This window comes from Onychomys torridus, chromosome 3, assembly GCF_903995425.1.
Source record: "Onychomys torridus chromosome 3, mOncTor1.1, whole genome shotgun sequence".
Taxonomy (NCBI): domain Eukaryota; kingdom Metazoa; phylum Chordata; class Mammalia; order Rodentia; family Cricetidae; genus Onychomys; species Onychomys torridus.
In genome coordinates, this window is record NC_050445.1 from 113,056,122 (window position 1) to 113,067,519 (window position 11,398).

The window sequence follows — 11,398 nt, forward strand, 5'->3', positions numbered from 1 at the left end:
AACTGTTTGGGAAGGATTAGGAGGTGTGGCCTTATTGGAGGAGGTGTGTTATTGGGTATATGGGCTTTGAGGTTTTTTGTTTTTTTGTTTTTGTTTTTGTTTTTCCCGAGACAGGGTTTCTCTGTAGCTTTGGAGCCTGCCCTGGACTAGCTCTGTAGAGTAGGCTGGCCTAAAACTCACAGAGATCCACCTGCCTCTGTCTCCCCAGTGCTAGGATTTCAGGCATGTGCCACCACCGCCCAGCTGGCTTTGAGGTTTTAAAGCCCACATCATTTCCAGCTCTCTCTTTTTCTCCTTCTCTCTCTCTTTCCCTCTCTCTCCCTTCCTCTGCCTCCTTGTTATGGATCAGATGTAAACTCTCAGCTACTTCTCTAGTACCATGCCTGCCTGCTGCTATGTTCCTGCCATGATAGTCATGAACTGTGCTACCCTCTGTAACTCAAATTCAAATCTTTCTTGTGAAGGCCCACAAAGGTTTCCTAGTGAGATCTGAGCTTGCTTTACCCAGCAGGGCTGCATTAGAGGATTGCTTGATTATGTGCCTGGTTACCAGGTGATTGGAAGGGTCTGCACTTGGCTGAGCTAGGGGGAGGTCTTTGCTCCACCCCTTGGCATTCCTATAAATAACCCTTTGGAAGAGACAGAAGGGGCTGGTGGATAAGGATCCAGGCCCTCCCGAGGCTGTCCTGTGCTTCTATCTGTTTCTCTCCCTCTATTCTTCTATCTAAATCTCTTGTCCCTCACTCCTCAAGAGTTCCCTGGGGTAAAGTGGGGGAGCCGGTCTCCCTGCTGGTCTCCCACACTTTCTTTCATAAATTGTCATAGCATCTCTTCACAGGAACAGAAAAGAAACAAGACAAAACTTAACACCAAGTATGTTAATTAACTTTCTTAACATTTATTTATTATGTATACAGGGTTCTGTCTGCATGTGTGCCTGCAGGCCAGGAGAGGGCGCCAGATCTCATTACAGATGGTTGTGAGCCACCATATGGTGCTGGGAATAAAACTCAGGACCTCTGGAAGAACAGCCAGTGTTCTTAACCTCTGAGCCATCTCTCCAGCCCATGCTCGTTAACTTTTTAAGATTGATTTATTTTTTTTTTTCTGTGTGTAGAAGTATTGCCTGCATGTATGTCTTTGCACCATGTGTATGCAGTGCTCTCAGAGGCCAGAAGAGGGTGGTCAGACTCTCTGCAACTGTACTGATTTTTTTAATAAAAAAAAAAAAATTAAGGTGGTGCCACATGCCTTTAATCCCGGCACTCAGGAGGCAGAGGCAAGTGGCTCTGAGTTCAAGGCCAGCCTGGTCTACAGAGTGAGTTTCAGAACAGCCAGGGCTGTTACCCAGAGAAACCTTGTCTCAGGGAAAAAGAGTGAGAGATAGGGGTGGGAGGGGAGGGGGAGGAAGAAGTAAGGGATAGCGTGTCAGGGTGCAGAGAAGCCTCTTCAGAGCTGTAGCCTTCCTCACCAGACCAAATCCCTGAACAGTTTCCCAGGGGAGTCTTGAACCATTCTTCAGAACAAGGGGAAGCTCTGACTTTTATAACCTTGGGCATTGGCAGGAAGTTTGACGTCTTGTGATTTAGTTCACCTTAGTGTATGTGAGGAGGAACAGGAAGGAGACCGGTATCATAAACAGAGGTTCTTAACTCTGTCCCAGAGAGAAGGGCAAGGAGGTATGGGATTAGACTGAAGGTGCAGGCCTGAGTTCTAACCAGGTTTTCACTTAGTTAATTTGTTTGTCATGGGGCTTACATAGCTCAAAGCTGCCTCAAATTCCATAGGTAGCTGAGGATGCTCCTGATTCTCCTGCCTCCACCTCTGGGGTCTGACTCAAGTTTCTTTGATGCCAGGCAATTACTCTAACAACTGAGCCACATCACCAGCCTTGTTTAGTTTTCTTTCTTTTCGTTTTTTCTACACAGGGTGATCTGCCTGACAGAGATCCGCCTGCCTCTGCCTCCAGAGTGCTGGGATTGAAGGCGTGCGCCACCACCGCCCGGCTCTTTTTCACTCTTTAAAACATTTTTTAACTCAGTGGTGGTAGTGCACACCTTTAATCCCAGCACTTGGGAGAAAGAGGAAGGTGGATCTCTGGGTGTGAGACTAGCCTGGTCTACATAGTGAGTTCCAGGACAGCCCAGACTACACAGAGAAACCAACCCTGTCTCCAAAATAACATAAAAATTTTTTCAGGCCGGGTGGTTTTTGGGTTTTTTGAGACAGGGTTTTTCTGTAGCTTTGGAGCCTGTCCTGGACTAGCTCTGTAGACCAGGCTGGCCTCGAACTCACAGAGATCCACCTGTCTGTGCCTCCCCAGTGCTGGAATTACAGGCATGTGCCACCACCGCCCAGTGAGTTTATGTTCTCTTATGTGCATGAGTATTTGGCCTGCATGTCTATTTGGGCATCATATGCTCACCTGGTGCCAGTGGCGGTCAGAAAAGGTCAACAGATCCCCTAGAACTGGAGTTACAGATGGTTGTGAGCCCACTGTGTAGGCTAGGAATGGAACCCCGGTCCTTTACAAAAACATCAAGTGCTTTTAAGCACTGAGCCATCTCTCTGGCCCCTCACACTCACTCTTAAAGAAGCCCCTCTCCAGGTTTTATTTATGTGGGGGTGGAGAGTGAGACAGGGTCTCACTATGTAGCCTTAGCTGATCCTGAGCCCCCTCAGTGGGCCAGGCTAGACTTGAACTCACAGAGCTCCACCTGCTTTTGCCTTCCGAGCTCTAAAAAGTGTGTGCTACTACGCCCATGTGTCCTCTCCATGCTTTAGAGGGGAGCTTCTCCTTCCCTCTAAGGTCCATGTGTCAGATCTCCATATACTGTACCATTTCCATCCTCCGCCTTGACAGCCCATCCTGCCTTGAAGTCTTTTTACGATATAATAAACAGTATTCCTGGAAGGAATTACGTGTCACCTTTCCTTCACAAAGCGACCACCATCGCCTTTCAATCATCTTTTTAAAAAACATTCTTATTCCTTCATTTTAAAAATTACTTTTTTTTAAAGACAAGTTTCTCTGTGTAGCCCTGGCTGTCCTGGAACTTGCTCTTTAGACCAGGCTGGCCTCTAACTCAGAGATCCTCCTGCCTCTGCCTCCAGAGCGCTGGGATTAAAGGCGTGCACCATCACTCCCAAGTTCTTTTTTTCTTTTTTGAAATAGGGTCTTACCGTGTAGCTCTGGCTGTCCTAGAACTCACTATGCAGACCAGGCTGTCTGGATTTCAAGAATAGGGCATAACCAAGTGCATGAGTGTGAACTTGAAGGGGAAACCTCCTAAGTGTCATCATGGTGACCATGTATAGAATTTTTGCAACTTTTGGTACTTCATGATTAACAGGTATTCTAATAAACACCCACCCCATCTCTTTGCCTCTCCTCCTTCCTTCCTTCCTTCCTTCTTTTCCTCCTCCTTTTGTTTGTTTTTGGTCTTTCTTTTTTGAGACGGGGTCTCATGTAGCCCGGACTGAACTCAAATCACTAAGTAGCCAAAGATAGCCTTGAATTTCTGCTCTTTCTGCCTGGAATTGTAAGGATTACAAGTATATACACCATGCCCAGCTTTATGTGGTTCGTGAGATCAAGGCCCGGACTTCATGCCTGTTAGGCAAGCACTCTACCAACTGAGTTACACCCCCAGCTCCATGTTTTCCTTTTCCTTAAGTGAGGCTGTGGAATATCTCCAGAGGCAGCTTGGGTAGGCTTGTAATCTGAGAAGATAAGATCTCGGGCTGTAAAAATTGCACAGGGGCTTAGGGCATGTCTTCTACTCTAAGTGAGGTGTCTGGTGAGATTCCTAGAGAATCTCAGGTTTAGGGCCAGGAAAAGAGAAAGATCCATATATTGAGACATTCATCTAAATCAGTTATTAGTCTTCTTATTTGGAACATCTTTCTATAAAAGGAATGTTGCCAGTCATGTTGGAGTCCTTGGTTTTTGGCTGGCAAGAGCTTCAACCAGAAGCCAAAATAAGGGACTCCTTCTCTTTCCCATGTCCCTGTAACTTCTTTTTCTTTTTTTCTTTCTTTTCTCTTTTGTTTTTTTGAGACAGGGTTTCTCTGTGTAGCTTTCTCCTTTCCTGGAACTCAAACTCACTCTGTAGCCCAGGTTGGCTTTGAACTCACAGAGATCCGCCTGGCTTTGCCTCCCGAGTGCTGGGATTAAAGGTGTGTGCCACCACCACCTGGCCAACTTTTCTTACTTTAATCCCAGCACTCAGGAGGCAGAGGCAGGTGGATCTCTGTGGGTTCAAGGCCAGCCAGGGCTACAAAGTGAGTTCCAGGATGGCTGTTACACAGAGAAACTCTGCCTCAAAAAAACAAAACAAATTATTATAATTTTTGTCTGCATGGATGTCTGTGTACCATGTGCAGTGACCATGGGGACCAGAAGAGGGCATGTGAGCCCCTAGAATGGAGTCACCGATGGTTGTGAGCCACCACATAGGTGCTGGGAATAAACTTGGGTCCTCTGGAAGAACAGCCAGTGATCTTAACCACTGAGTCATCTCTCCAGCCTGGTTCCCCTCTCTATCCTGTCTCAGCCTCAATGCCTTAAGAGCTGGGTCTCTCTGGTCTTTCTCACTACACTGAGTTCTGACAGTGTCTGCAGCAAGAACAAAACCTGCATTTATTTATTTGTTTGTTTGTTTGTTTATTTATTCCTTTAGACAGGGTCTATTTCTCCAGCCCTCCTTTTATTAAAAAAAAAATGCATGTATATATGTGCATGCATGCATGTATGTTTGAGAATTAGTTATAATATGTGTGTGTCTGTTTACATGTGTACTCATGTATGGCAGCCAGGGGTCAATGTCAATGTCTTCCTCTACCACTTTTTTTTTTTTATGTCTTAGTTAGGGCTACTATTGCTGAGATGAAACACCATGACCAAAGCAAGTTGAGGAGGAAAGGGCTTATTTGGCTTACACTTCCACATCACTGTTCATCATCGAAGGAAGTTAAGACAGTAACTCAAGCAGGGCAGGAACCTGGAGGCAGGAGCTGATGCAAAGGCCATGGGGAGGTGTGGCTTATTGGCTTGCTCATCATGGCTTGCTCAGCCTGCTTTCTTATAGAACCCAAGACCACCAGCCCAGGGATGGCACAATGAGTTGGGCCCTCCCCCACCAACCATATTAGGAAAATGCCCTCCAGGCTTGCCTACGGCATAATCTTTTTTTTTTTTTTAATGATTACAAAAAATAAATATGTGTTTATTTTTTAAAGTAAAAAGGAAACACTGGCTTAGAACAAACCCTGGAATAAAGAAGTCACCGTGTCCTGCCAAAGCCAGCCACAGACAACATGGACAGCCAAGGTTAGTTGCCTAGTCCAAAGGTCAGAACTGATAGCAAGTTGGTCTGTGTCTATCAGCAAGACGACCATTAGGCTGGATGTTGGGCTAGCCTATGCCACTGCCACCACAGCGCCACACACACAGCCTTGGAGAAGTCACATGTCCTCCACACTCCACTTGTAGGCGAGCTCCTCCACAGCCTTCTTGCTGGCAAGCCTGGCAAAGCGCTTCTGCTCAAAGCCATTGGATCTGTCCACTCCATCCCAGCGGTATCCAGGCCAGATGTCGAATCTGTTGGGAGGAGGTGCAGGACCACTGTAGCGAGGCCTCACCTTCTTATGCTTGTTCTCCTTGGCCTTATTCTTCTTAATGAAGTTGGCCATCGGTTCCCTCTCTTTCTTGTTCTCTCAGCATCCGATCCAGATCTTCATCGTCGATATAGCGGGTCAGAGCCTTCTGCATCTCCTTCATTGCATCCTCTACATTCTGCTGCTGTTGCCGGCTCTGGGCAAGCCCTTCCCCACACTGCGCATATATATAGCTCGTCTCGCGCAGAGTTCTTCTCTGCTTTTCTCCTCCGTTCCAGGCGTTCCAGCTTCAGATTCCTCTTCCGACCAGACTTGTCTCGAAATACAGTTTCAGCGAATTCAAACTGCGCTCCAAGGGCTGTGGTGTCTTGGTCCTGTTTCCCGAGTTCCTGCTGCTCCCGCTGAACATCAGTCACCAACCCAGTTTTCGCGCCGGAATACATGTGTGCAGTCTTCTTCCCAGGACGGGGACTCCTTCGAGGAGGAGAGAGGTCAGAATCAGAAGACTTGGTCCTCTGTCTTCTCCGGGGTGGAGAGAGGTCGGAGTCAGAGCACTGGCGTCTCTGTCTATTCCATGGTGGTGACAGACCTGAGTCAGAATCCTGGTGTCTTGAATTTTGTTTTTGCCGTGGAGGAGACAGATCTGAGTCAGAGGCTTTGTGGCAGACACCTTTAGGATCAAGCTGCTTCTGAGCTCCCAAATGAGCTTTTGCTTGCGGCTTCCGTGGAGAAAGGTCAGAGTCACGCCCATACTTGCTGTCCTTGGAGAGTGGCGGGTGGGAGGGTCCCAGCTCCCTCTGGGATCTTTCTGCAGCTTTACTACTTTTGGTTCTGGGCAGTTCCAAATTAGGGGAGTCAGTCGTGACGGGTCTTCCTGAGATGCTGTGGGTCTGAAGAGTCGAAAGTCCTCCTGTGTTGGCCTGTGTCAGGGGAGTGGTTATGGGCCCTTCTGGGGGAAGAGATACCTGACGAACCATGATGACCTCTCTTAGGAGATACACCTGAGGAATTACAATGAGACTTCCTGTGGGGAGAAGCATCTGAATCATGACGGGCCCTCCTAGGAGGAGATGGATCCGGGATGTCATGATGGAAATGTCCATCTTCACTGTGGTCCCCCAGAAGCTTCCATTTGGCACTGGAGCAGAAGGCCTCCATCTGCTTCACCTCTTCTGGATGCTCATCCACCACAAACTCAGCCACCACAGGCAAATCTCCATCCTCTTCCTCCTCCTTTTCCGGCTTCTCGGTAGAGATAGCTGCCCAGCCCACATCATCATCAACAATCTGCATTCCCTTGCCACTGGCGCCTCCAGGCTTCGGCCGTTTTTTTGCGCCGCTTCCGAACCAGCTCTGAGCCTCCCTCCAGGCCAGCATCTGCCCCAGACAAGTAACGCTTCAGATACTCAGCTTTAGACTGCGGCTTTAATAAATCACCACGCCGGGTGGTGGTGGGTGCACGCCTTTAATCCCAGAACTCAGGAGGCAGAGGCAGGCGGATCTCTGAGTTCAAGGCTAGACTGGTCTATAGAGTGAGTTCCAGGAAAGGTGCAAAGCTACACAGAGAAATCCTGTCTTGGAAAAGAAAAAAAAAAATCACCACATAAGCGAGTCACTGATGGATCAGGGCCACAGGGGAGCCTTGTTTCTCCTGAGGGCCCCAAGCAGGGACACAGGTGGGGTTTATAAGCACAAGAATCACAAACATTTGTTGCCAAGTTACAATCTTCACCAATGAGGATTTAGAAATTAGGGGCTTCCTTGAATGTTCCATTATTGTCAGCTGATAAACAATGCTAGCTTTTCAGTCCAACCAATCAGGTTCATTTGTTTTTTCTGTTGTTGGGAGCAACCATAATGTTTCTAGAGAACTAAAAATGTGTAACGACTATTCTATGGCTTAGGGAGGAGGCTGTTCAGCCATTGGAAAGTTCTCAGCTCCCCTAAGGAGCTTGGGAACCTGAACCTTATTTTACCCTACAGGTAAAATGAAGCCTGAAGCCGAAATGGAAGTAGTCAGGCCAAGGTGCCTTTGCCTGCTCCCTTCACAACCCCTATAGTCTCCAACAAAGAAAAGGGATAATAACCATCATGCTCTTTCCTCCTCCTCCTCCTCCTCCTCCTCCTCCTCCTTCTTCCTCTTCTTCTTCTTCTTCTTCTTCTTCTTCTTCTTCTTCTTCTTCTTCTTCTTCTTCTTCCTCTTTCTCCTCTTCTTCTTCTTCCCCTCCTCCTCCTCCTCCTCCTCCTCCTCCTCCTCCTCCTCCTCCTCCTCCTTCTTTGTTTGTTTTGCCTTTTGAGACAGGGTTTCTTTAGGTAACAGTTCCGACTGTCCTGGAACTCACTTTGTAGACCAGGCTGACCTCAAACTCGTAGAGATCTGCCTGTCTCTGCCCTGTACCACCACAATCAGCATTATCACTTCTAAAAACTTTTTGTCCTACAGGCATGTACCTGTCCCCATTCTGTCCCCACTGTCCCTGCCACCGGACTAAATACTACAGAGCTATCTCAGCTACTTCCCCATTGCTATGATCAAAAACCCTAACAAAATCAACTTGGGGCAAATTTGTAGTGCAACAACTGGAAACATCTTTGCTTGTCTCCAGTAGAGGGGCAGAAGACACTGCTGTCATCTGTGTTTTAAGTCCAAGAAAGCTACTAACACCCTGTAGTACACAAGGTTCCCCTCTACAACCCAGACTTATTCAGCTGACATTGTGAGACAGCCAATTCTCTGAGTTACCTGGAAATATGTTACAAGATGACTGCTCTGGACAGTTCAACAGAAGCTCTCACACTTATGTTCGAAGTTATAACATACAAAAGTTCCCTGGATTTTTTTGGTCAGGGATTATTCATAGCCATATTGAACAAATGGTCACAACTCTTTGAAGCTTTTCCAGACACACTATGATACAGTCATGCTTTGGGCTGATGCTGTCACCACTGAGTTGGAGCTTGAATCTGGACACATCCACTACAAGGTAACATTCGGAATGAAATCTTGGCCTTTTATGTATTGCAAGTCATGTCTTTCCTCCATTAACTTTGGCTTGTAGACTCACTGTTAATTAGTAGCAGCATCTATACATCATCTTCTCCCTAAAGAAAAATTGTCACGGCAGCCCAACACAGGTCTCAGCTCCGTCCCACAAGAAGCTGAGCAGCCAGGTTACATCTTTCTCAGCGTGTTTCCCAGATGACCCCTTGCATCTAAATGTCTTGAAGCTGGAAGAGGTGATGGCCAATGTTCATCATCAACTTGGTGGGATATAAAACAGCAACAGCCGTGGCTGGGGCTGAAGAGATGGCTCAGTGGGCAAGAGTGTTCTTGCAGAAGGTTCAGTTCCCAGCACCCACATGGTAGCTTACAGCCATCTATCTGTCTGTAACCCCAGTTCCAACGTGCCTGATACCCTCTTCTGGCCTCCTCAGGCTCCAGACACTGGCATATATGTAGTATGGACAAAACACTTGTGCACATAAAACAAGATAAATATTTTTTAAAATTTTTTAAGTCACGGTGATAGAAACACCTCTGGGGGTGTTAATTAACATTTTTCCAGAGAGATTTAACTGAGGCAGGGGGATGAATAAAAGAGAAAAGTGGGCTGAGCGTTCATCTCTCTTTGTTTCCTGACTATAGATACACCATACAATATAAAGACATACCTCACTTCCCACCATGCCTTCGTGCCTTTCTACCACAAGAGACTGTACTTTTTTCCCTTTTGTTTTGTTTTGTTTTTTGAGACAGGGTTTCTTTGTGTAGCGCTCACTGTTCTGGAACTAGCTCTCTAGAGCAGGATGGCCTCAAACTCAGAGATCCACTTGCCTCTGCCTCCAAAGTGCTGGGATTAAAGGCATGTCCCACCACTATAGTGATATTTAATTTGTATTGAAATGTGATTTTATTTATATGTTAATAAAGTTGCCTTGAGGTCAGAGCAAGCCAGAGCAGAAACTGGGTGGTAGTGGTGCACGCCTTTAATCCCAGCACTTGAGAGGCAGACCTAGGTAGATCTCTGTGTGTTCAAGGACACAGCCAGCATGGCAGACACACGCCTTTAATCTCAATAGCAACCATAGAAGACCTGGAGGTCTGTACAAACAGGCAATGATGAGGAGGTCATGTGGCTGGGTTTACAACCACTGAGAAATCAGAACAGAAAATCTATAAAGGTAGCTCTCTTGCAGAGAGGAAGAACAGCAGAAGCAGTGAAGGGTAAGGTTTTCCACTCTTGCTCTGACCTCATGGTTTTTAACTCTGCAATCGGTTCTGTGTTTCTTATTTAACAAGCCAGTTACATCTACACACCACCGCCCAGCTGAGAGTGTACTTTCAAACTATGACCCAAAATAAACCAAGTAAACCCCCTTCCCTTAGGTTGCCTTTGCCAGGGTATTTTGCCACAGCTGTGAGAACAGTAACTAACTCATCTGGGAAGTGGGTCACTATAGTCTTGTGTTTCCTGATTAAGACTGGAGACACAAGATGGCAGCACTGGGGGCTCCTTTCAGAGGAGAGCCATTTGCCCACAACCACTGCCAATAAACAGAAATACACTGGTGACAAATGGTGGGAATTTTGAGTTTAGTCCATTATAGTGGCTTGTGTTACTCAGACTAATCTCAGACTCTTTTATTAACGGTCTACATTATCTGTGCCCCCTTGCTTCCAAATGTGTATGAAATTCTGATTCCCAAGACAACAGTATTAGGAAGTGCAGCCTCTGAAAAGTGATTAGGTCATGAGAGAGCAAATCTCAGTTGCTGTTTTTTCCAACATAGTATTTTTATTGATTCTTTGGGAATTTCACATCATTCACCCCATCACACTCACTTCCCAGTCTTCCTAGGTCCCCCCCCACCACACACACACACACCACTCTTGTGACCTTGCCCCCAAAAAATAAAAGAAAAGAAAGCCCCAGGAGTCCAATGCATGTTGCCGGTATACTCACTGGAGCATGTCAAACTCCCAGTAGCCAGCTCCTTAAAGCAAACGGAGCCCTTCCCCACCAGCACCCCTGCCAGAAGCCATCAGCTGTGGAGAGCTACCCTTCAGCATCCATATCACAGTTTTCAAGGTTTCTCTTTGATGGTTTCCTGTCTCCGCTGTTACATTTTTGGAAGGGTTGTGGGGTGAGGGTAGGGTTGTCGCAGAAGCCTTCTTTGTCCCTCTTCCTCAACTGTGAATCTTCACTCATCAACGCCACCACAAAAGTAACTTCCCTGCCCTTGACAGTCAGCAGGAGCATGGACTTCCACATGGTCTCCGGCATCAGCACACACCAGGGACCCTAGCATGGTCTCCAGTGGCAGTTCAGATCATCAACATTGACGCAGCACAAGCCACAGACACCATCACAGCCCTCAGCAGCAACACCGACCAAGGATACCCATATAGTTCCCAGTGGCAGCCTGGCCCACCGGCATCAACATGGCCTCAGTGCAGACCACCCACATCGACATGGCCCCCAGCAGCAGCACAGTCCACAGACATCAACATGGCTTCGGGTGGCATCACAGACCAGAGACATCTGTGTGGCCTTCAGTGGTAACATGGGCCACAGACATCAACATGGCTCCTGGCTGCAGTGGGATCACGGACCCAGACAGCCATCAGTGGCAGCACAGGCCACTCACATTAACATGGCCTCGGGAGGCCCAGACCATGGACACCAATATGAAATCCTGTAGTAGCACTGACTATGGAAGTCCACCTGGCCTCTAGACATCAGACATCCACATGGCCTCTAGTGGCAGCCCAGACCAT

General features: G+C 47.3%; 1 protein-coding gene across 1 annotated transcript; it reads right to left on the minus strand.

The window, feature by feature from the left end:
* Window positions 1-5,345: 5,345 nt before the first annotated feature.
* LOC118580116 (BUD13 homolog) lies at window positions 5,346-11,094 on the minus strand. Its single transcript, XM_036181914.1, is given in 6 exon segments — window positions 5,346-5,698; window positions 5,700-5,845; window positions 5,847-6,476; window positions 6,478-6,951; window positions 6,953-7,042; window positions 11,053-11,094. Coding segments are annotated over 6 exon segments (1,614 nt in total). The 3' UTR covers window positions 5,346-5,466.
* Between the last annotated feature and the right edge of the window lie 304 nt (window positions 11,095-11,398).